The sequence below is a fragment of the Myodes glareolus genome, chromosome 10, assembly GCF_982192425.1.
Source record: "Myodes glareolus chromosome 10, mMyoGla1.1, whole genome shotgun sequence".
Classification (NCBI taxonomy): Eukaryota; Metazoa; Chordata; class Mammalia; order Rodentia; family Cricetidae; genus Myodes; species Myodes glareolus.
The window spans coordinates 28,460,562-28,487,244 of NC_142035.1; the positions used below are offsets into that span (position 1 = coordinate 28,460,562).

The 26,683-nt window shown below is 43.4% G+C and overlaps 1 protein-coding gene across 3 annotated transcripts in view; it reads right to left on the reverse strand.

Annotated features, from left to right (window-relative positions):
- Window positions 1-2,233: 2,233 nt before the first annotated feature.
- Syndig1 (synapse differentiation inducing 1) overlaps window positions 2,234-26,683 on the reverse strand; it is a 164,177-nt gene continuing 139,727 nt past the window's right edge. For all 3 annotated transcript variants that reach the window (XM_085696831.2, XM_048436366.3, XM_085696832.2), the window contains exon 4: window positions 2,234-3,399. In XM_085696831.2, the coding sequence (XP_085552957.1) occupies window positions 3,241-3,399 (159 nt within the window). In that variant the 3' untranslated portion in view covers window positions 2,234-3,240. The remainder of the gene's footprint in view (window positions 3,400-26,683) is intronic.

A 26,683-nucleotide genomic window follows, 5' to 3' on the forward strand; every position in this document is an offset into this window, starting at 1 on the left:
GGGACCATTGATGTCATGGGAGGACCTAGGGAGGTGTGATGTGTGTGTGTGTGTCTGAGACACCTGGTAAGATGAAGCACTTAGTATATGCAGGACACCTGGTGGTAGAAGGATACTTCATAAAGTGGGAGAGCTATTGAGCTGAGGATACCTGGGAAAGTGGGAACTTCTGGTAAAATCTGTCTTCCCAAGCAAATTATAAAGATCAACGAGAGAGGTGGAAAAGCCATTTTCAGGAATGGAATAATGGCATCTGGAGAAGCGAGTTGAAGATGTACCACAGCCATTTTAAAGAAAGGAACATGGAAACCAGCCATTGAAAGAAAGATTTCCTAAGCATTGATGTCATTTCAGGTCTCTCCATCCTGCTCCCTACATTTCTGGGAAAGCCAGCTGGATATATAGACACACAAACATCTTCCATGTCCCTAAGCATTTTGTCTGTGTCTTACCAGTTGTGTGATCTGGGCCATTTCTCTTGCCACGTGTTGCAGCTGAGGTGAAAGATGTGGACCAAACTGAGTAAATCAGGGTTGCTATTTGTCTCACAGGACTTTGGGGAAAGTACTGTGTGCCTCTTGGTCTCTGCTTTTCAACAATATGGTTGTGAGAATGACTTTTCGTAATACTTGAATAAGATAGCATGGAAAAGACACCTTTTTCTTGGCAGGGGCAAGGGTGTAAATGTCAGGAGTAGCACTCTGCCACTGGTGGTAAGCCCTGCTGGGGCTTCGCAGGTATGGCTCTGCCCTCTCGTCATACCTGTGGTGTGCAGTGTGTTCATTTCTCAGTACTTCAGTTTTTATCCTTCCTTACTATGCTTCTCCTAGGATGCTGGTATGAGACTCTGATCATGTGCTCAAGGATAGGTTTGCCCATATGGTATTTGTCAGTGACAGGAACAGCAATCATGCTGATAAGATCCAAGGAAGTACAGGCTGCAGGAAGGTTGCTCTGCTTTGCAGTTGATACTAACAGGGCCACTGACAATGCCATTCATCCACTTCTCCTGTGGTCACCACAGCCATGTTGTTGATGGCACTGTACTACCCACTCAACATGCTGATGAGCCACACAGCCCCAATCCATGGGTTCCAACTCTGCATCCAATCACTTTTGATTATGACCAGTATGATGCTTGAAATGGCCTTCGTCTCCCCGCCCTGGAGAAATGAGTAGGGGTTCTTGAGAATCTATAGCAAGGGCAGCAGCCTTGTAAATGAAGCCTCTTCCATCTGGAAAGACAAGGCTGGGCTATGGTGGGTAGCTGAGCTAGCACGAGAGGACTAACTTGCCTAGTTAGTTAGGACTGAAACTCTGCCTTCACCAAACCTTTAAGAGATGGCAGTTTTGGCATCCCTTGAGTTTAAAACGCATCACTTTAGGGCCAATACCCTCCCTGTTTTATACAACACTTCATGAAGCTGAAATCCTGAGAGGCTGGGCTAAAAGAAAAATGTGAAAAACAAGCTGTGAAACGGCCTATGAATAATTCTGACAGTAACCAGAACCATGCCATCTACTGCACCAACTGACGCCCGCCACTGTCTCTTGGCCCCAGGAAGTCTCCAGCAATCCTATGAAGCAAACCTTTCAATTATCCTGTCCCAGGGACACAGTTCAAAGAGTTGCAGACATCTGTCCCAGAAAACAACCATAAAATAGCATGACTGAATTTGAATCCAGGTTAGATTGACCCCCCCCCCCCCCAATCTTCTACTTTCTACCTGGCCAGCTCACTCAGCTCTCATTGGTTCCTCTTCTCTACAGTCCTACCCCATTTAACTGAGGAAAACAATGCTAGGAATTTTTGAAACATTAAGAGTTCAAGGTCAAAAGCGGGGGCAGTGTCAAGTGGGAGAGACTGAACTTGTTATCACTATTCCCAGGCAGGGGCTCTCACCTGTACTATACCCTTAAATCACCAGGCTGAATTTCTGACGAGCTAAGTCAGTATTTCTGGGGCTTTGATGCCAGGATTCCAGAGACTGGGACTATTGTAAAACTGCAGAGAGAGCCCAAACAGAGCGCCTCTGCATAATTTGACGGTGCTCACGATGGACTTGTAAGCAGCCAGGGCTGTGTGATTCATGATTCTTTCCCCGCAAGGCCGCCCAACCATAGTTGCTGAGTGCTGGCTGGCTCTTTCACTAGTAAAACATGAAGTAAATCATCAAAACAGAGCCCAGCCATCACCATTCATCAGAAAGGAAAAACTCATAGGCAAACAAGCTAAAAGATAATTTTTGTTAAATAATGAACACTCGTAAAACAGCAATGACATGGTATTAAAACATCTGTGATTACTTATTTCTCAGCATTCATCTGGCAACTGAAGCAGCATGAAGCAAGAGTTGCACTTAAAAAATGACAAGAAAATAGCCATTCATTTAGTCGACAGAGTAAGGCCCATTTCATTTCCGGGATCCCAGTATTGCTGCTCACGGCCAGGATGAACGTCCAAGAGTTAAACATCCTGTGTGTCTTCACAGTTCCTTTCCCTCAGGCTGAGCTTGTTCTTGAGAGAGGTGGGGTTATGGCTGCCTCCGCTTTAAGACTGATGAGGCCCCAGAACTGTGTATTGCTGGGTATCTGCAGGAAGCCTGCAGGAAGCCTGATGCTCCAAGCTGGGACAGCGTGCTGGGATGGAGCAGGGCCAGGGTAGGCGCTATGCTCCTCTAGGTTCGCATTCTCAGGCAGGACCCATCTGTGGACAGAGATAGCCAATCTCCCATCATGTGCTTTCGGCTCCTCCTGAGCCCCACTTGTTTCTGACAAGAAAGCCACAAAGATGGGGGACACAGAGGAGTTAAGCGGGCCACAGCTGTGGTGACATGTCTCCTGCATTCTGCCTATTGCACCATATTCCATAAAAAATAAACGTATTTTTTTTAACTGTTTGTATATTGCTAATGGGGTGGCGGTCCAGGCACTGGCAGGCTGCAGAGCTGGGTTGTCATTGATCCCGTAGAATCCACCCAGGGGCTGCCGCTGGGCTGGAATCTTTAGAGCTTCCATGTGGAAGCGTCAGCATTGCTCGCCGCCTGATGCTCTGCACAGTGCTGAAGGTGAAGTGGAAGGATACGAAACAAAAAGAGGAAGAAGTCTGGGAGTAGAAGATTGCAGGGCATCATGGAGTCAGTTGACAATCATTGTACTATACAGCATCACGCAGGTGTCTCTTCTCTGCCCTCACACGGGTGGCCCGGCTCCCCCTCCTTCCGCCAGCCTTTGGGAAGCTTACAGGTGGTTGTTCTTGGAGAGGTAGGCGATGAGGGCGACGGCCACACCCACGTAGATGCCGGTTCCGATTGTGATGGACAGCACAGCCAGGAACAGGGCCCTCCGGGAGCTGGTGCTGGCCTGATGGAAGTCTCCTTTGGCCACAGCTTTGTTCGTCTGCAGAGACGGCAGAGAGAAACAAAGGGAGAGTGAACGAGTTGGAAATAATGGGGAGGAGAGAATTCTGCTTGGCTTCTTTCCAACATTCAACTTCACCGGATTACAGAAAGGGTATACCAATGCAGGTAAGGACATGGGAACGACATGTATTCCCATAATGACTGGGCACTAGGTAAGTCTCTAACTGTTAAAGAAATGGATGGCTGGTGTTTGTCACCGTTCCACACATGTCAAGGGAGTCAAAGCTCCCATTGTGTCTGGTCTCAAGGAAGTGACATCTTGAAGTATCCTGATGAGACCACACATGTGAAGGCAGGGTCTCAGAAAGGATGCCCCAGAGATGGGCATACCTGCCCTCATCTCTACTGCCACCCTTCCTGCTCAACAATGGTATAGTTTTCGCTAGGATAACAATTTCTAAAGAACATTTTCAACCCTTATAGCCCAGTAGAAGAATGGGGAAGGAAACCGTATTTCTCATTTCCCAGAGAGAAAAGTAGGGCATAATGTTATTAAATGCATCCTAGAAGACCTGCGATTCCACTCCTCAGAAGTTAGCCACCGTGTGCTATGACACCCTTGATTCCTGACTGTTTACCACCCCTGCAAAAGCTGGGGTCGGCACCATTCATCTATTGGTAAAAGTATTCTGTACACGGCTCTCATCTCTGTACTTGAGCACTTGGTTATAGAACAGGGCACTGGTTAAGACATAAACTTTTTGGAGGCATGAGATAAGCAGTGATGTTGAGATTAGGTATTGGCTCAGAATCAGCATTTTGGGGCAGAACCTGCAAACCCTTCTCTAATTCCTCCCTTCCTTGTCCCTTTGCACAGTTGAGACTAAAACCAGGGAGGGGAGTTGGGTGTTGTAGGAAGGTCTCATTCATCTCTGGAAGAACACTGTGAAGTATTTTGTTCTCTGCTAAGATACGAAACTGCGTAAGATGTAAAAGATACAGTCCGCCTTCCTGCCTTGGGACATGGCTATGGAGCCATCTATATAATGGGTGTCTTGAGACTGGGAGAAATCCCAGAGGTGATTACAGAAGTCCATGTCAACACTGAGAGACCTCTGAATCCGTTCCAGAAGCCTCCTGTTCCATATCTGCTGGCTGAGGAACATGAGTCCCTGTGTTCAGATTCTATGGGCTGGCTGGGATTCTGTTGTATCACACAGGCTCCTTGATTCAGGAAGTGGAGTGCTGTGGAGGGACTTCCTGAGTCACATGGCTCATGAACTAGTGGAGTGGATGCTGTGAAGACATCTGATGCCCTGTAGTGATGCTGAGGAAGGCTAATCCTGAGAGATAAGGGACTCTCTGGTCAGCAGAAAGGTATAGCCCACTCTTCTGTGGCATCCCCTAACTGGCTCCATTTTTCATGGTGCATTTGTGATATTTCTGCCTTATATGTGGGTACAGGAGGACATATTGTTCCTTTAACTTAAAAGCAATAACATGCTATGAGTCACAGAAGGTCAGACTTGGCGATAACTGTTAAGTGTATTTTCATTTTCTCAATCTCCGGACTCTGATTTAGGGAGACTGGACATCTGTGATAAGGACTCACTGGACCCCTTCTTTGGACACTAACTTATGAACCTTGAATTCTAGGTTTTATTTTTTTCCTCCCTCATTTCTTGCCTTGGCATTGAACTTGGAAGCTAACAGTGGACAAGGTTCTGATGAAGTGGAACTGAGGGAATTTAAAATGAGAAGACTCAAAGGACAGCAGTAATTAATTAATTAAGCTATAATTAGCTGGGCTGCATTTTATATATCAATGCTTCCAAAGGCTGCAATGTCCTATAACATAATTCAGTGTAATTGCCCATCTTGGCATTAACCCCAAACAGCCCTGGGGCATCAGCAAGCAGCATGGCTTGTCACCAGCTGCCGTTATCTTAGTCTTTACATGGTGTGCCTGGGCTAGGGTGGAGGAGGAGAGGCAAAGGAAGCCTGGGGGCGGGATAGAGCCCACTTTAGCTGATCAAGAACCTTCTAGAAGATTCCCCCGAGTTCTACTTCCCTGTCTCATCAGAGTTGAACCTGTAGATACTTACTATGGACCAGGGCCTGCACTTCCCTTGCCCTCCATAGTCACCTGGGAGCCAAGAGTATGCACACAGGTACTGGTGGTATGTTTGTGGGCAGTCAATAACTATTAACGGATGAGTAAGTGCAGAAGTGCTAAAATATTGCCTTCAAAAGTCACGCGGAGTTTACCCTTTAGTAACTGATCTTTATTTTTCTGGGAGTAAAAGCAGGGAGTAGTAGCCTGCCTATCCCTAAGGGTGAACTCTGCCCCCTCCCCCGTATTGAAGGTTCTGAGCACAGGGAGCCAAAGCACTCATACCCAAAGTCACCATGTCTGAGCACCAAGCTTACTCTTTCTTCTCCTGGTCTGCCTAAGAAGAACTTGCTTTCTCTTTGTTGTTGTTGAGTTATTGAATATTTCTTCCAACAAATACCAGGGAGTGTGACTTGAGGCCAGTGTGGCAGAGTTGGTCAAAGCATCATGTAGGTAAGGTCAGGCTGTGCTTCAACAAGGCACTCACGTTTGCTTTTCCCAGGATCAGAGAGTTCCTGGGGTCCCAAAGCTATGAGAACAGTTGTCATTTACCTACCCCATGACCTCCGTCAGGATGGCGATTCCACACCAACCCTTCATCTCAGAGAGTGGGTGACTGTGACTACCAGCCTTCTTCTTGACCCTTTGTGAGGGGACAAACCTGAAGTCCCTACCTCCTGGCTAACAGCATAAGGTCTAGGACAGGTTAATTGCTATGCATGAAGGTTAGGAGTACTTGGCCTGTCTGTCAATGATGGCGACAAGACTGTGTACAAGAGTTTCTTCCTAAGACAAGTTGGCTTAGCTCAGTGAATTCTTCAAGCAGCCCTGCTGCTCCTGACCACTCTGTTGGGGAAAGGGAAGGAGGAGAGGAAGGTCAAGGGACAGATGTGACCAGTGCCTCAAGGCAACTGGGAGGTTGAGGAGATTGGCTGGAAGGAACAGTGCCTGGAATAACTAGACTTGTCTACACTCGGATCTACACAGGAAAGTCCTGTGGCCAAAGTTAGTATTTAGAAAGCACCCCAAGAAGTTGGTCTCAGTGTATTCTATGGGTATGAAATATTTCTTGCTTGTATGTGAGCTAGACACCTACCTGTTGCAGCTTCCGTGAGACCCAGCCTGACCTGTTACGCTCTGTCCCAGAATAGGCCTCACTCCCCACAGTCTAGAAGTTTGTGCTGTGTCCATCATCTGTTGCTAGGAAACATGGCATCTCCAACCTCTGTGGCCATAGGCAAGGCTGCTTACTTATGCCCTACAGTCATAAGAGGTCAGAGGTCTGAAAGAACTGGCTTGTCAGTCTGACTTGGATTCAGTTGTGGCCATCTCCCTGTTCTATGGAAGATGGTTGCTCCTTGGGCTGGAAAGATTCAGAATCTGTTCCCACCTCTGTGGGTCCCTCCTTGTGCTGATTCCTCAATCTTACTTAGATCCCACCTGCCCTCAGTTACTCTTGGCAACCTCCTCCTAACTCTTCCTTAGGGTTCATATCACCACCAGGGATGTCCATCATCTTCCAGATAGACAACTTGCTCATCCTCACTGTGGCTCAGGATCTTTGCCTCTAGGAGGTTCAGACCATAAGCTTATCCCTACCCCTAAAGCCACTGGGAAACCATCATGTGGTCCCTAAAGAAGGCAAGTAATGCCACTACAGAACGTCTGCCTGGGGGTTTCTCTAGCCAGAAAGGAATCTAATCTCAACCAGCCTTTGGAGTGTCACCAAATTCAGGCTTCTGGGAGGCTGCACCTCTGGAGGGTCACCACAGGGGGCTTTCTTTCAGTTCTTCCTCTGCCACTTTAGAACCCAGAACTTCGAAAGCCACTAGGCTGAACAAGAGGGTGATAACAATGTGTATCAAGCACTAAATAAATATCCTCCGCCCATCTGAATACACCTTCCTAGCCACAAAGATGTTATGCTTCACAAAAAGTCACGCTAATCCTCATTAGCCTACGCCTTAGCATGGTGGCAAAGCTGCCATCTTCTTCCCTGGGTGCACTGAGAACAAGCTTCCTTGTGCCTGGGTCTTTCTTTCCCTGCCCTTTAGCCAACATGCTGTGAGTAATGTTTCTCATAACACAGAAAGCGCAGGAGGTTCACAAGCCGGGAGTAGCAATGACTTGGTGTGCACCTTTGCCTGCCAGAGGAGTAGGGCACAGGGAAGGGCCTTAGTGTGGCCGGCAGCCATGGCTTCTGTACTCTTGAACACTGCACAGGTGGTTTTCAGCCTAACGATAAAGTCATAGGAGAGGGAAAGAGAACCTTAGAAACTGGGCTGGGAAGATGGCTTAGTTGATAAAGGATAGGGCTTACTGAGTCAGAGTGAGAACCTGAGCTCAACCCCTAGCTGGCTGTGGCAGTCTGTGCCTGGAAACTTCGTGCTGGGAAGACAGAGACAAGAGGAGCCCTGGGGTTTGTTGGCTAGCCCACAAATTGGCAAGCTCTAGTTTCAGTGAGAGACTGTCTCAAAAACTAAAGGAAAGAGATTGTCAAAGACTTCTGATGCTGATCTCTGTTACCACAAGCTTCTACACACACGTGCCTGCACACACATCAACATGTGCACACACACACACACACACACACACACACACAAGAGGGGGGGCAAGTACAATATAGGCACATATGCAAGCACAGGGTTTAGACATAGCTGGAAAGGGAGAAACCACCTAAACCATGAGGAACTGGGCATGCAGAGGCCACTGTACACACTCTGGTTCCTGAGCTAAAAAGCTCTCTTTTTTTTGCCCTGTAAGATCAAAGGAAAATCTGATCTTAAATTCCAAGAGCAAAAGTAGCCATTAAAACTCAAGACAGCAGGTTCACCTTCATGAATGAAGAGCAGTTCCAGCTGAGACAAAAAAGACTAAGACAGAGCTCAGTGCAGTGTGCTTGCCTGGCTCCCTGGATCCCACCCCCCACACCACAACAAACAGGTGAAACCAAGAAGTAAATAAAGAAAGGAACGAATAAATAAAACCCAAAGCTGAGAATTATAAAGCCTCTGAAAAATGGAGACCACTTGGTGAAAACAACTGTGCACTGGCTAACATTGCACGCCTTGTTCATATCTCCTTAGGCTAGAGTGGCGGCCGTCCGACACCTGGGTCAAAGGATCACACAGTGAAAGAACTCAAGGCTTTCTGACATGTGATGGCCATTGTGCTCTGACTTTCGAGGTAAGACACGCCAAGTTTGCAGAGAAGTGGTTGTTTCTTCTTCTTGGGTGGTCGTTTTAATGGCTCTGTCTGACTGATGGGAGAGCTCATTCGTGGGCAAGGGCTAGATGATGGTTCAATCTAAAATAAGCATTGCTTTCTGTGGGGAAGCAGGGTGGTTCTGCCAGGACTTCTGCAGAGTCTGCTGGTGGGGCCACACATTTCTAGACCTAGAGATCTATAAGGCTGGCCTCACCTAGCTTTCTGAATGTCTCCCCTTTTGCTGAACACCTAGGTTGCCCAACTGGCTTTTTTTTTTTAAGAGAAGGAACAGAGCCTCAAGCACTATTTAATAACTCATATACAAATCCTGCTCCATCCACCTTGTTGGGGGATGGATGGAGACATACACATACGCACTAAAGTATAGCATATGAACTCAGTGGCTATTCAGTGTTTCAAGGTTGCAATGAATGTGACCATGTGACCTCCATCCAGGAGGAACACTGTCCCCACCACTGTGCCTATTATGATTAGTGACAGTGAAGACACAGACCAATTTTGACACATGGTGGGAAGAACGCCACAGAGGCATGAATACCAGGGCTAGGAAACACTAAAGCCCATCTTAGAGACTGGCTACCACAGTCACGCCCTGGTTATTTTGAGAATACTGGCCTACTTTACACCTCTTAAAAGTGTTAATGAATGTAATCAAATTATAAATAAAAATCACATCTGAAATCACCATTTATCTGCAAATCTAGCCATACTGGGAAGCTGTCAAGATCATTACACAAGGAGTACAATTTTATCATTGGTACAGACGGTGTCAGCTGTTTTTCTTGAAACAAGAGTTTCTTTTCTAAGAAAAATTGTGTGTGTGTGTGTTTGCATGCCATAGCACGGATAATGGAGGCCATATGACAACTCTCTACTCAGTGGGTTCTAGGAATGGGACTCACGTCATCAGGTTCAGCAACAAGCATCCTTACCTGCTGAGCTATCTCACAAGTCCCCTGTTCTGCTCATTTCAAGAAAAGACCAAATACCCAAGTATGAATAATCAGTTTCTCAGAGGTTGAAAAAAAAGTTGTGTTCCACAAAAAAGTGGAACTTCAATTTATAATAATATTGAAGAATTGATTTTATTCTTATTGGTGCATGTGTGTGTGTGTGTGTGTGTGTGTGTGTGTGTGTGTGTCTGTGTGTGTCTGTGTCTGTGTATGCATGTGCAGGCACCTACAAAGGCCAGAACACGGTGTTGGGATTCCCTAGGACTGCAGTTACTTAGAGTCTGTGAATCACCAGGATGTTGGTGTTGGGAACCGAAGTTGGGTCCTCTGTAAGAGCAGGAGCCAGTGTGCTTAACAGCTGAATTATTTTGTCCAGCCCTTATAAGGTACCTTTAAAAGACTTCTGAGAGGCATCATACCTCCCAACTGACTTATCTTAACATAGCTTCACAGGCTGAAATATTCCACTTTTCCCTCTGCCACCTCTGTTCATTTGGTGGCTTGCTGCTGTGGGAGTTCCTTCAGCTCCTTCAGCCAATCGCCGCTGAGTTACCAGCCCATTGGGGCGTGGTCTCTCTCCCTTTAAAAAAAGCAACGGCTGTCCTCCACTCTGTCTTTGTCTTCCGGCTCCGTTTCCGGCCCCTGGACTCCTTTCCTGTTCGCGTGGAGGGGCTGTTGTCTGGGACGGTAATCTGTAAGTTTTTTCCCCTTTGAATAAATAACCATTCTATTAATCATAATTCCAAACTGGTGTGGGATTGTCTGTGACTTACGCCTTCATCTGGCGCCCAACGTTTGGTTGTAGAACCCCCCCTTCCCCCCCACTCAACTGCTTGCTACCAGCTCGGCTAGTCACGAGACCTCCCTCAGCTGCGGCCTGTGCCCTGTATGTGGAGCCAGCAGTTCAATTAAACCCCACGCCTCCGAAGCTCCACAGGCTCGGGACAATCTCTGCAAGCCTGGTTTGCTCTTTTCTGAGTTGTTTTTAAATTTCCCTTGTAAGTGCGGTGCTTTAGTGGCGTGAATCAGAACGACTCGGTCACGTGGAGGCATACGCGGCTTCCGGGTTGCTCTTTTCTACCCCTGGATTCTGGGTTTCTGGTTCCGTGTATGGAATTGATTTAATTAAACTTTCTTTCTTGAGCAACTTATATTTCCTAGTTTTTAACAAATACTAAGGCAGACACTGAAACAGGACCTGTTTAAGTCACCTTTGCAGTGTTTCTAGTCGCAACTTGGCAACAGCGCCGCCAACTAGACAAGAGGTAATATGGCAGTTTTTGTTTCCAACGCCAATTTTACTGTTTTCTTTATTAATACAATGGATTATGTCATGCAAGGTTTATATGACTATGGGAATATATTAATTTACTTGTTACTAGGTTTCAGTTTTCTTTTCAATATTTTATCATTAAGAAAGATACGATTTTTACGGACTAATATTGAACAACTAGTTGAAAGGATTAAAATTATTGAAAATCAGGGGTTATCTGAACAAGTGGATACTATGATAGACAAAATTGACTCCATGTCCAAGGGTACTAGGAAGTTACCTGAAAGGGTACAGGCTGTTGAATTTGACGTTCAGACGTTACCACAAAGTTTTGATAAGGTAACAGATAGAATGAACCTCCAGAATGGGAACCAAAAAACTGATACCTTAGTGAAATTACTAGAAACACGGGTAGGTCAGGAGATTCAGGATTTAAGGGATACAATGATAAAAAGATTAGAAATGATTGAAGAAACTATTGGAGCTGGTGAACAGAGTAAGAAGGCACAAGGACAGGATACAATGCCACCACCAGCTGTTAGAACTGGCTTACCCAGGGTCCTAACAACATACCCTGTAATTTATTCTGACAAAGGGTTAACTTCCAAAGGCTCAAAGGGAGTTAAAGAAGCTAGATGGACACCAATAGCAATGAATGATTTAAAAGAAATTAAACAAGCTGTCGTTAACTTTGGCTTGCACTCTGCATTTGTTAAGGAAATGATAAGGACTTGGGCTTCTAATGTCAGAGCTACCCCCCATGATTTCTCTCAGCTAGTGTCTGCAGTTTTAGATGATGGGCCTTCCTTGATGTTTGGAATTTATTTCAGAGAAGAATCCAAACATATGGAACAGCAAGGAAGAGCAAAAGGTGTGGAGGTTTCCCAAGATCAAATTCTTGGTGTAGGAGCATATGCTGATCCACAGGTCCAAGCTCTTTATGATGAAGAAGTGCTGTCCTTATGTCACAAAGCAGCCTTGAATGCTTTGAATAGAATACAAGATCCAGCAAAAAGGGTCGAATCATATACCAGGGTTAGGCAGGGACAGAGAGAACCCTTTACTGACTTTGTGCAAAGATTAATTAAGGCTCTGGACATAGGGGTAACAGACCCAGAAGCTAGACGAATACTTCTTGAATCTCTAGCTTTTGAAAATGCAAATACTGAATGTAAAAAGATAATTGGGCCTTTAAGATCTAGATCAGCACCAATGGAAGAATGGATACAGCATACAATGAATGTTGAGATGTTTAGCTATAATGATGAATCCTGGGTAGGAGAAGTGATTTCCAAAGCTATGAGGAGACATCAAACTACCAGGTGTTTTAATTGTGGTAAATTAGGACATCTGAAAAGGGATTGCAGGCAAAGAAATCCTAGGAATAATATCTCCTCTGGGAATGACAAAAGTAGGAGATCTCAGCCTTCAGGTATATGCAGGAGATGCGGTAAAGGCCGACATTGGTCCAACGAATGCAGGTCAACAACAGACAGACAAGGCAACCCGATACCATCGGGAAACTCCTTGAGGGGCCTCTCGCAGGCCCCCAAGCCAAAAGTGGCCCAGTCATTCCCAGTTACAGTCGAAAATGTGTCTCACCAAGAAAATTAAAAACTCCAATGTCTGCCGTAAAAAGTAATACTGGTCTAAATGATGAATTACATGTGGAGAATGAGTCAAAAAATTCAGGAGGACAGAGTAAACGTATATTTTGGCAAACGTATATTAACGATCAAAGACCAAAGCTAAGAGTCTGTATAAATGGCATTTTTATTGAAGGCTTATTAGACACAGGTGCGGATGTAAGTATAATTACTCCAGAATCCTGGCATCCGAATTGGCCTCTTCATGAGGTAGATGTTCAGTTCCTGGGAATTGGAACCCTATCTCGTGTAAAACAAAGCACAAGATGGGTGGAATGCATAGGGCCTGAAGGGCAAATAGGAAGATTAAGGCCATATATAGCAAATATTGCAATAAATTTATGGGGCCGTGACCTGCTACAGCAATGGAATACCCAGATTAACATTCCTGTAGTTCCAGGAACTCACAATTCTGGGAAGGATATAATGAGGTATTATGGAAAAAGGTCACCAGCCATTCAGGCTGTACAAGAACACACAGCCAATAGCAAACCTTTAGAGGTACCAACAGCCCTACCTTTAAAATGGCTAACTGAGAAGCCAATATGGATCAAGCAGTGGCCTCTAGCTGAAGATAAGTTACAGGCTTTGGAACAGCTGGTACAAGAGCAACTAGATGCTAACCATATTGAAGAATCAACCAGCCCTTGGAATTCTCCTGTGTTTGTTGTAAAAAAGAAATCTGGTAAATGGAGAATGGTGACAGATCTAAGAGCTGTCAACAAGGTAATTCAGCCTATGGGTCCGCTACAATCTGGAATTCCTTTGCCTTCTCTATTACCAAGAGGATGGCCTCTTATAGTTATTGATTTGAAAGATTGTTTTTTCACTATACCTTTGCAAAAAATGGATAGAGAAAAATTTGCCTTCACAGTGCCTACTTATAATAATTAGCCTACTAGGAGATATCAATGGACTGTCCTCCCACAGGGGATGCTCAATAGTCCCACATTGTGTCAATATTTTGTTAATAAGCCACTGGAAATAATTCGTAAGCAATTTCCCAAGTCCATAATTTATCATTACATGGATGACATTTATTATCTGATTCAAATAAAGATATTTTGGAAAGTATGTTTGAAGAAGTAAAGAAAGTCTTGCCTAGGTGGGGATTACAAATTGCCCCTGAAAAGATTCAAAGAGGAGATTCTATAAATTACCTAGGCTACAGAATAGGGTTAGAGAAAATTCGAACACAAAAGGCACAAATTAGGAGAGACCGGTTACGGACTCTTAATGACTTCCAAAGATTGTTAGGAGATATTTCCAGTCTACGACCAGCTGTTGGGATAACACCTGATCTAATAGTTCATTTAAACAAAACCTTAGATGGTGATAAGGATTTGAATAGTCCCAGAAAATTGACAGTTGAAGCAGAAAAGGAACTGACAATGATTGAGGAAAAATTACAGGAGGCACATGTGGATAGGGTCAACCCGAATCTTAGTTCCATCCTAGTCATACTGCCTTCCAGAATTTCTCCTACAGGGATTTTAATGCAGAGGGAAGATATTATTTTAGAGTGGATATTTATACCTCATAAACCAAGTAAAAAATTAAAAACTTATGTAGAAAAGGTTTCAGAATTAATTATAAAAGGTAAACTGAGACTTCGTCAACTAGCAGGTATAGACCCAGCAGAAATTATAGTGCCTTTTACTACTGAGGAAATAAGAAAGTTATGGGAAGATAATGAACCATGGCAAAGAGCTTGTGCTAATTTTTTGGGAGAAATTAGCAGCAACTATCCCAAAAGTGATAGACTTAACCTCATAAAGAGAACTTCTTGGATTCTTCCTAGAATTGTACGTGATGCTCCAATAACTGGAGCTCGGACATTTTATACCGATGCAAATAAATCAGGGAAAGCAGGTTATAAATCGGAAGAATTGAGTAAGGTGGAACAAAGCCCTTATAATTCTGTCCAGAAGGCAGAATTATATGCCATTCTTATGGTGCTAAGGGATTTTAAAGAACCTCTTAATATAGTTACAGATTCACAATATGCAGAAAGAGTTATCTTGCATATTGAAACCGCTGAATTCATACCAGATGACACAGAGTTGACTTCATTGTTTATCGAGGTACAGGACATAATTAGGAATAGGCTTTGTCCAATGTACATAACACACATCCGGTCCCATACCGGTCTGCCTGGGCCTCTAGCACAAGGTAACGCTGAAATTGACCAATTATTGATTGGAAGCGTTCTGCAGGCCTCAGAATTTCATAAAAAACATCATGTCAATAGTAAAGGCTTAAAGAAAGAGTTTTCCATTACATGGCAACAAGCTAAGGACATTATAAAGAGATGTCCTACTTGTTCTTTCTATAATCAAACACCGTTGCCTGCAGGGAGTAACCCAAAGGGTACTCAAAGGAATGAAATCTGGCAGATGGATGTGTTCCACTTTATGGAATTTGGTAAATTAAAATATGTACACCACACCATAGACACGTATTCAGGTTTTCAATGGGCAACTGCCCTGAGCTCAGAAAAGGCTGATTCGGTAATCACACATTTATTGGAAGTTATGGCCATCATGGGTATACCTGCACAAATAAAGACAGACAATGGTCCAGCATATGTATCTAAGAAAATGAAACGCTTCTTTGCTTATTATAATATAAAACACGTTACAGGTATACCAAATAATCCTACAGGTCAGGCAGTTATAGAAAGATCAAATCGTACTATAAAGGATATGCTAAACAAACAGAAAGGGACGAAAGATACCCCCAGAAATAGATTGCATAATGCTTTATTAACCTTGAATTTTCTTAATGCTAATGAGAAAGGAACAACAGCAGCAGAGAGGCATTGGATAATGGAAAAAACTTCTGAACTAAACCAACCTGTTTATTTCAAAGACGTGCTGACCTCTCAATGGAAGCCAGGAGATGTGCTACGTTGGGGAAGGGGTTTTGCTCTTGTTTCCACAGGAGAAGAAAAATTGTGGATACCATCAAAATTAATAAAGGTTCGATTTGAAGAGGAGAAACCTCTTGGAAAGGAGAAATGACAGCATCTACAATGATGATAACCGTACAGGTGGTAAGAAAAGCATATAGAATGGGGGCAGGGTTCTGTTCTTATCTCCACAGGAAAACACTGATCTTTGAAAAGTTCAAGGGACCCTGGATATTTGAATACTGACAGATGGAAAATAACGGCCCAATAGGGACTATCAAGAAAACTGAATAGGTTCTGTAAGTACCATATACTAAATCATATTTCTAAATTTATAGAGCTGGTTTTAGAGTTGGACTCTGGCTCAGTCCCTCTCTAATTCCAAGCCTGTTGTTTAAAGAAAAACCCAGAGTTTCTGGAGTTTCTGTCTCATGTCAAGAGCCATGATATGGGACAGAAAGAAATATGAGTTTAGAAAACATCTTTACTTTTCTTCATATCTATCATACCTTCATTAAATATATCTATCATGTCTCTCATTGAATATAGGTATTCATGTATATGTCTATATAATTAATGTTTAAGTTTTCCACAATGAACAATGAGTTTTTCCTACAGTGACATTTTAAGTTTCCAGGAAGAAGATGAGGCCCCATAACAACAACTCCACCTGGTTGATATGACGTCATGATACTGATAGCGCTACTACAAGACCTGTTTTGGGTACCAGCTGCACAAGACGGTTCCAACGTGCTGAAATGGTGCACATCTTGTACAACATTCTGGCCAGACCTCCACAAAATACTCAGAGACTATTTGCAATTTTAAAAGACATTGATCTTGAAATTTAACCATCATTTTACTTTCACAGGATCCCCCAGAAAGAACGTCGCCCCCATGACAGCTGGAAGTAATTCTAGAGAACGACGTCCCCTCTCCCAGTAAAGTTTGTCCTTGGGTTTAGGGACATCATTTAGGGATTGGTTATAATTAGTATATGGTTGAGGGTTGGGGGAGGAATTTTATAAGCACAGGAATCTTAAAAAAAAAAAAAAAGAGGGATAATTGGATTATGGGATAAATAGATTTGTACTTGTGAGTTATTGCTTTTAGACAAACATATTGGTATCGATTCTTATATATTGATACAAAGTTAAATTATGTTGACTATTTTATGCATGCATGCTTCATGCTTCTACCTCTGTTTAAAACATTTTTATGTATTTGTATATATATATTGTATTGATATATGTATATTTACCATATTGCATTGTACACTTCTACCTCTGATTAAGATACTTATATATTGTTTATGTATTGATATATATATTTACCATATTGCAATGTATACTTGCACATTGTTTATATTTGGAAGTCACATTGTCCTCATTTATTGCACAGTTGTTTATTATTTCAGTTTTTAAGTTAGATAGATATTGAGAATTATATAGATCAACAGTCATCTAAGTTTGTCATTTATAATTAGACTAATCAGGTTCTTTAGATATATAGAGATTATATTCAGTATAGATAGATAATCTTCAACCTCTTCAAAGAGCTGTAGAAAATGGCCTTTAATCTAATTCAGAATTCTATGGTAGGGAGACACAATCACTCCTAGCAACACTGATCTATGCCCGAGAGAATGTTGAGCACCAAAGACACTCCACCTGGAGCCTTTCTTCTTGGCAGAACTGGCCTTTGGGTAAAGAAATGCTCATACCTCAACTACTGACAGAGTTACAGAATATCCGTAAATGGATAAAACAAGACTGTCATATCCTGCCAAGACAGGGTAAGATAGTTTTGAAGTTTCTTGCCTTTGAAAATGGTATGTCAGTTACATCAGGCCTTAGCCAAAGTTGGTTGCTTCAACGCTGCAAATGTGACTTTGGGTGTTTGTCCAGGTAGCCAGTTGTCTCTGCGATTTGGTACATGTTCTGGAAGTTGTTTGATTGCACTTCCTAATTACTCAGATAACATTATTTCCCTTCTCAGATCTTCGATGGGATTGAAGATTATATAAATGTAGTTACTTTCCTTTCATGACTTGGCCAAGTTATTTGTTATACAAGACTTAAGCTAGTTAGAATAGGATATTTGTATTTATTGTATATAATTTCGTAGGTTTGTACTTATTGTATATAATTGCGTAGTAGGCTTAGAACTCTCTTACTTAAACAAAAGGGGGAGATGCTGTGGGAGTTCCTTCAGCTCCTTCAGCCAATCGCCGCTGAGTTACCAGCCCATTGGGGCGTGGTCTCTCTCCCTTTAAAAAAAGCAACGGCTGTCCTCCACTCTGTCTTTGTCTTCCGGCTCCGTTTCCGGCCCCTGGACTCCTTTCCTGTTCGCGTGGAGGGGCTGTTGTCTGGGACGGTAATCTGTAAGTTTTTTCCCCTTTGAATAAATAACCATTCTATTAATCATAATTCCAAACTGGTGTGGGATTGTCTGTGACTTACGCCTTCAGCTTGCCCTTTAACAGACACTTCAGCTGGAAGATTCATATGAGATTTAAGGTCAGGTCACATGACTTTGTGTTGGCTCCATATTTGTACACAGTGAAACAGCTTCAGGATGAAGGAAATTGAGGAAATTTATGGAGTCAGGGAAGGAATCTTGACATCTTCAGAAACTCATGGCCCCAGCACCTCCACATCCCAAGTGCCCACAGACCTGTGCTCACATTTGAAGTCTCAGAGGAGGTTCACGGACATCCAGGGACCCTGGTTCTCAGCAACACCACGGCAAGTTCTCCTGGAGGCCACCCCGTCTTCTCCTGGAATGAGACTATGTCCTCCACAGTTCCTGGACTCTGCTCTTTCAGTGGGCCAGTGACCAACCCTGGGCTGATGTTTCTCTAGCTCTGGACTGAAATCTTGACAAGCATTTCTCAAAGTGTTCATTTTCTTTTGCTGGAAACGACTTAGTTTGAGGTTTGGGGGAAAAAAACCGCAATTTTCTCTGAAAGACTGCCCCGCTGCTCTGCTTTTCTTAAAGTCACTATCCTGAAGAGAAGAAGGCAGTCAGGACGGATGGATGCTTCTATGTCCGGCATCATCTAACTCACTGGCCTGCTGGCTGTTCACGCAGAGTGCTGGGTCATGCACAGCATGAGGGCCCTGGCAGCAAATGCTGGATTTCCCCCCACCCGCCACCGACCTTGAACTGTGACAGGCTCCTGTAATCTTTGTAATGGCTTCTCTGAGAATTACTAGCTCCGTGGGTCCCTTTACTGCCTGCGTCCTCTCGGATGAGTGGCTGGCCGCCTTTGCATTCTCAGCGTCGTTTCTGTGATTTAGTGCCATCTAACATCCATTGTGCCAGGACAAGATCCCGAGGGCTGTACTGCCAGAGAGAGCAGCGCAGTGACCCCAGTATGAGCCCCCAGAAGGGAATTTCATTCCAGTATTAGCTGCCGTATACACAATGTTTGAGAAAGAACGAGGGACAGATTACAGTCTGAATACACACGTCTAGCTACTTGCCACCGCTTAGATCTGAAAATTAGGTACTTATTTCTATGCTCACGTGATCTCCAATTCTGGTCTCATGGTGAAACATCTGCATTCTTGAGAACTGTTACACCTTAACAGGCCACATTAAGGTAGCCTGGTACGACCTGAGTAGAGCAGGCTCACTAACAGGCTCTGAGACATTTGGGGGTATAACTGGCTTGGGCGTCTGACTCTTGCCTGGAGGACAGAGGCTACAGTGAGGGAGAAGTGAGCAAGACGAAGGCCTCATTCGACACCTTCTGAGATAGGACAATGCTTTGGATACAGGACAGCAGATCCCACATTCCCTGAACAGACTCTTGAGGGCAGCTTGCCTCATAGCAACCCCCCAACCAGGCAAGCTGACCCTGATTTGTAGGCTCATCCGCACGTGACCAAGGCCAGCATACAGAAGAATAAAGAACATTTATTCCTCCTATTTATTAAGAACAGCCTTCATGTGGGTTATATGGAGGAAGGCCGCCCCCGAAAGAAAGTCTTGCTGAGTGCATCCGAGGATTTGGTGATTTCTGCATTTTATCTACCTTGTGATAGTCCATGGTACCCACTGCCATTAGGGGCTCCCAGTCATGTTCTGTGTACATTGAGATCCTGAAGGTTGGACCTAGGTGCCAAGATGTGTAGATATCTCCCTAGGGTATCTCCATCCCTGGCTATGGTACCCAGACTGTATACTGTGGAGTGTCTGTTGCATCCCTTTGTGATGTGTGCTGACAGCTCTGTGGTCAAGCACTACTCGTGAGAGTTGAACCACAGACCACTGGCCTGGGCAAAAACCCAAATTCAAAATTTGTAGTATTTCCTCCCTGTTCTTTTGTTCTTTGGCACAGACTTGTACGTCACAGAAACCCCACAGCCCACCTCCTCAACAAGGCATCCTTAGCGCTAAGGAGATTAGGGTAGCCTCAAAACTCAGATATCCACCTGCCTCTGACTCCTGAGCGCTGGGATTAAGGGTGAGTACCACTCCATTTGGGTTTCGCGCTGTTCTCTTCAGTTCTGCAGTTCTAATTTTCTGGACCTCTGGCCTCCACGCAGGAAGACATAGCCTTACAATACATGCTGCTGAAGTTGCCCAGAAATCCATGCTGTGACTGTTCACACCTGTAAATCACCAAATTCTAGCCATTTGATTATTTAGCATTTTGGATGGATACATAAGACCATGTGGGAACTTCCTTTTCCTTCTTCTTCTTCTTCTTCTTCTTCTTCTTCTTTTTTTTTTAACAACCTTTTCTCATTTCCAGTACTTACAGGGTCAGCCTCAGCAGCACCCAGCATACTATGACCCTTCTCTTCTCTAGAATGTTTGAGGGCACACTTCTTCCTGGTATTCTAAAAGGCTTCCTTGAAAGCCCTTTCTTCCTGTTCGATTACTGAGCTAGTCTCCCACCTATCCCTTTTGTGTGCCTGTGTGTACTATTGTCTGCTGGTTGTCCTTGGGGACATTTGAGGAGAATTTTCCAGAGCTGTCCTCCAAGCCTTTTATGGGATGTCATCCCGAATGCCGCAGGCTGTACTCCCAAGGACTCTTCTCGCTCTCCCGCTGCTATATTTTTACTTCCTTGTTTTGCTTCAGAAAAAAACTTTTGCCTTTTAGCTCTCTGAAAATAATAATTGTACAGTTTAAAAAAATGTCCTTTTTCCTAAATTTGCTTATAGCCCAGTCCCTTTCTAAAGGCTCCTCCATTTGTTCAGGTCCCATTTGGGACTGAGTGTGGTGGGGGAAAGGCTGTCTCAGATGTCCGACAATGACTGGATGTTATTTAACGTTTAAGAACGTCACAAGGCTGACTGGGATAAGGGGCTGATGTTCATGAGATTGTCATGGGAGCTTTTCAGACTCCACTGCCTGAATTGGACCCTTTCTGGTCTGCTCACATCTTTTGTATGCTATGCCACCATTTTTGTTTCCGATGTCTCCATCTCTCTTTTCCTTCTCCTTTATGGTTTCTTCTCCTTTCCCTCTTATTATAATTTAAGAAACCGTTTTTAGGACAGACCTGAGATAGTGGGAATACTTTAGCTGTATATGTCGCTGTAAATATATCCTTTTATACTAAATGTCACTCCAGTCAGGCTGGGTGCTTGGTGCTGAGACAAGGATTAAGTGCAGGCAACAGCGTGAAGGTGGTCACAGAGGCTACTGAGAATGTGGAGTCAGGAAAGGGAAGTGAAGAGTGGTGTATGGCCAGGTTGTGAGCAGGGACAGTTATGTAGGGCTTTCTAAAAACATCTGGAAAGTATTTTGATGTATTCCTGAAGGCAAACCCTTCACCAGTGCTGAGGACATGCCTCTTCCTGAGCTGACTCCCCCATACTTCTGCCCTACCCACCCAATGACTGATCACTCTGCTATGAGCTCTCAAGTAGTCATGGGACCTAGGCAATGAGAACTTTTGAGTGTCAAGGTATGTGAAGGTCACACTGACACCATCTGCTATATCCAAAAAAATTGCTTCATGTTGCTTCCATGCTCTCCCTTATCCCTATCTATTGACATAAGGACTGTATTGGGTCCCTTTGGATTTCTAATGAAAGCCAGGCCTGATATGACTTGCAAAAGCCCTCTTGATTGATGTGGTGGTACATTCTTATAATCCCAGAACATGAAACTGGGGCAGAGGGATTAGATCAGGAGTTTGACACTAGCCAGGGTGATACAATAAGTCTCTGTAGAAAACAAAAATGACTAAGTTTCCTGTAGTTAGAGCCAACAATGATCTAGGTGAGGACTGGGCAGATCCAAGGGCATGATGCTGTCAAGAAGTTCTGCTGTACCTTGGTTTGGAGACATCTATGCTGATGAGAAGGGTCAGAGTGAAGCGGTAGAGCAGTGCAAAGTGTAATAGGGCAGCCTAGGATAAGGGTGACCCTGGAGCCCAAAACTAAAAATGTAAGAAGGCTCAAGGAAGAAGCCAATTGATAGATGCTACTTTGATCTTACCATTCATCTTACTTGGAGAAATCGCCACTCATTAATCCTCCTCATTCATGGTCTCTACCTGGTTTCCTAGTCAATCACCTGCTTCTGGAAAGCAACCCAAGGCCTGGGTTACCTGCTCACATTTCATTCCTCATTGATGACTTTCCAGTGGGTAGAGGGGACTGACTGTCCTAATTATCTGTGGCTGGGTAACAAGCCACTCCAGAATTAGTGATGTGCAACACGGCCATTTGGAGACAAACTATTATTTTAGGTCAGGAATTCAGGTCAGACCATCTGACTTCTATTCCATCGACATTAAATGTGGTTGCTTGTTCTCTAGCTTGTGGTTGTGCTCCTCTGAAAGATCCAAGATGGCTTCATTCATACCTAGCGTCTTTCCCCAGGGCTCCAAATGAGAGACAAGAAAGAGGAAACTCAATGTCAAAGTAAATGGAGAGAAACTCAAAGCGATCCCACTGAAATTAGGAACAAGGCAATGTTGCCCACTCTCAATATCTATTCAATGTAGTCCTTGAAATCCTAGCTAGGCCAGTAGGACAACAAAAGATCAAGGGAATACAAGTTGGAAAAGAAGAAGTCAAACACTCACTATTTGCTGATGATATGATAGTATTAGTGACCCTAAAGGTCTATCAGGGAACTCCTACAATCCATAAACAGCTCCAGTAATTTAGCAGGATACAAGATTAACTAAAAAAACAAAACAAACAAACAACAAACAAAAGACAAAGCAGTAACCCTCCTTTATACAGATAATAAACAGGATGATAAATAAATCAGAGAAACATCACCATTCACAATAGCCACAAATAATATAAGATACCTTGGGGTAACTCTAACTAAACAAGTGAAAGACCTGTGTGACAAGAACTTTAAATCTTTGCAGAAAGAAATTGAAGACACCAGAAAATGGAAAGGTCTCCTAAGCTCTTAGATAGGTAGAATAAGATAGTAAAAATGGCAATCTTACTAAAATGAAATGCCCATCAAAATCTGAGCAAAATTTTTTGCAGACCTCAAAAGAACAATACTTAACTTCATATGGAAAAACAAAAAACCCAGGTTAGCCAAAACAATCCTGTATATTAAAGGAACTTCTGGAGACATCACAATCCCTGACTCCAAACTGTACTATAGAGCTACAGTAATATAAAATGGGAAAAGAAAACATATTAAACAAATGGTGCTGGCATAACTGGATATCAACAGATAGAAAAATGCAAATGGATCCATTTCTATCGCCATGCACAAAATTAAAGTCCAAATGGACCAAAGACCTCAACATAAAACCAACAACACTGAACCTCATAGAAGAGAAAGTGGGAAGCACACTTGAGCACATTGGCACAGGAGACCACTTCCTAAATATAATTCCAGTAGCACAGACACTGAGAGAAACAATTAATAAATAAGACCTCCTGAAAATGAGAAGCTTCTGTAAATCAAAGGATATGGTCAACAAGACAAAACAACAGCCTACAGAATGGGAAAAGATCTACACCAACCCCACATTGGACTGAGGGCTGATTCTCAAAATATACAAAGAACTCAAGAAACTGGTCATCAATAGAACAAATAATCCAATAAAAAAATGGGGTATAGACCTAAACAGAGAACTCTCAACAGAGGAATCTAAAATGGCTGAAAGACACTTAAGGAAATGTTCAACATCCTTAGTCATCAGAGAAATGCAAATCAAAACAGCTCTGAAATTCCATCTTACACCTGTCAAAATAGCCAATATCAAAAACACTGATGACAGCTTATGCTCAAGAGGATGTGGGATGAGGGGAACACTCCTCCATTGTTTGTGGGAGTGCAAACTTGTACAGCTGCTTTGGAGATCAGTATGGCGATTTCTCAGAAAATTTAAAAATAATCTACTCAAGATACAGTAATACCACTCTTGGGTTTATACCCAAAAGATGCTTAATCATATCACAAGGACATGTGCTCAACTATGTTCATAGCAGCATTTTTATAATAGTCAGAACCTGGAAACAACCTAGATGCCCCCCAACCGAAGAAAATGTGGTACATTTACACAATGGAGCACTACTTAGTGGTAAAAACTAATGACCTCTTGAAATTTGCAGGCAAATGGATGGATCAAGAAAACATCATATTGAGTGAGGTAACCCAGACTCAGAAAAACAAATATAATATGTACTCATTGCTAAGTGGCTTTTAGACATAAAGCAAAGAAAAACCAGCCTATACTCCATGACCCCAGAGAACCTAGACAACAAAGAAGACCCTAAGAGAGACATACATGGATCTAATCTACATGGGAAGGATAAAAAGACAAGATCTTGTGGGTAAATTGAGAGTGTGGGGGTCATGAGAGAGTGTAGAAGGGGAGAGGAAAGGAATGGAGGGGAGTGGAAAAATGCATAACTCAATAAAAGCAATAAAAAAAGAACAAAAGAAGGAGGAAACTTCACAGAAGACTCAGAGAAGCCCCCATGTTATGCCCTTTTGGTACAAGTTCTAGGGAAGAGGACACAGCTGGCTTGCCAAGAATCCACAGCGATGGCCTCCTTCCTCAACATCTCTTTCCTGCATACATAGCCATGTGCTGGAGTCTTCATCTATGAAGTCCCCAGCTCATTGCTGGTCTTTTAATTTGGGTAGCTGAGTAAATTTCCCTTGTTTTAAACACATGTCAAAAACACTCCAAGCACAGAAAAAGAAAAATCTGCCACCAAAAAAACACCTTAGTATGTCCAATAACTGTGCATTAGTAAATACTATTTACAAAACATTATATTTTCCCTTATGCTATCATTACTGTGATTCATATAGGCTTGGGTCCTTTATTCTTTGTCATTCAAGAGCAGTGTGGCTTGCTAGTACATAAGGCAGTTAGATAAGTTCTGGGTGGAGCAAGAATCTATCAATCAAGACACAATTTATTGCCACTTAAAATGATTTTTTAAAAAATGAGGCAGGCATTTGTGACATTTAGTGTGGCTGTGGTCGTGGTCTCAAGATGATGCTTGAGACACTGAAGCTTTTAGCAGAGTTTCTCTGTAGGGAAACAAAACTGACAAATTCTAATGTGTTTATTTTTAAATAAGGTCATGATCAAATATAAAGAACCCAGGATGGTGAGAAGAGACATTAAAATCAAATGTGAATAGAATACAAGAAGTAGAATCAGGCTATGGCAGATGGACAGCCTCACACAGCTGACTGGCCTTGGGGCCACTGCGATCTCTAAGAGGGACAAGGTGTACTGCAGTTTCAAGGAAGTCGTGTTTGTTTTCAACATTGTGAAATAGCCACTTTAAATATAATTTGCAAACCGACTTCTGACTGTGGTTGACACCAGCATGCTGTGGCTGTCACTGATTCCCAGCTGGGCAGCTAAGCCAGAGTTCAGTCCCAAGATTCAGTGCTTATGACAGAGAGCAAGCTTTTCTCTAACTTGGAGAATTCATATAACATTTAGGACTGAATCTGTTATAATTCAAGTGAAACAAGGATGGAAAGGACACCTGCTCCACCAGGCTCACTCTCTTTCTCCCCACCCCTCTCTATACATACATACATGTATACATGTGTGTGTGTGTGTGTGTGTGTGTGTGTGTGTGTGTATAATCAAAGCCAGTATTGATACCACCTAAGTCTGAAGGAGCCCTAATTCATGAGCCATAATGGAGACCCACAATTAGAAACAATACTTTATGGGCCTTTGACTGTTAAAGTCAGCAGACCCAGTTTTGACTGCGCAAAACATTTATTTGTATTGCAGTTGGCAAACTTGCATCTTTCTAATTTTAAATGTAGTATCTTCTAGAAGGGAGAAATGTTATAGAGATGCCTCGCTTTTGTGGAATTGATTTTACCAAACAGCAAATAGAGGCTGAGGAATACGCAGAATTGCAGAACCAAGAACTTCTGAGAGTGAGATTTGTGTTGGTGACTCTTACTTAGAGTCGGCCCTTACTCCTGTGCGCACTGACTCCATGCTAATTTAGTAGAAACTTATTATGAGGCCCAGCTGATTGGTGGGGAGCTCTGGCTTGACCATCCATGCCCAGGGTAGCCCAATCCTGCATGCTGCATAGAATATGCCAAAGATGAATGCGAGCCACAGAGAGGAACGATTACTTACTTAAAAAAGCAACAACTGTTTTCATTAATGATTTGAGAATTTAATGTATTTCAATCAGATTCGTCCCCTCGCCCAAGTCCTCCCATGACTTGAACGACATTTCTGTTTGTAATTTTGCTTTCTAACATTTTCTTGAGTCTTTGTCACTGAGGCTGGTGTGTTCACCTGTTCGGGAACCCCGTTTGTGTTCTAGTAAGATGGTAACCTGGCCTAATCCTTCCAAAAGGAATCCCGCAGCTGTCGGGCGGTGAGCATCTAGCAGACAGGCCTGCAGGCTGGGGCTGAGTTTCTAATGCCTTGACAGGGAGAGAAGGGAAAGCATCTGGCAAGGAGAGGGCCCTTCCATAAAACCAGAAATTCAAAGAGAGTGTCCTCTCCCTGCAGGGGGCCAGAAACCCCTCCTTTAGGCTGGAGAAATCAGCAATCTCTGCCTTTGACCTGGCCCTTGAGTAAGCAATCAAACCAAGTCCAGGCTAATCAGAGGTGTGGGCTCTGTGCTTATTATATTCAAGGCACAAGTGCCCTGCTGAGAAATTAAAATACAAATGGATTCAGCACTCAAGCTGGGGAAAAGAAATCAAACCACGACAAAGATAGTCTCTAAGGACA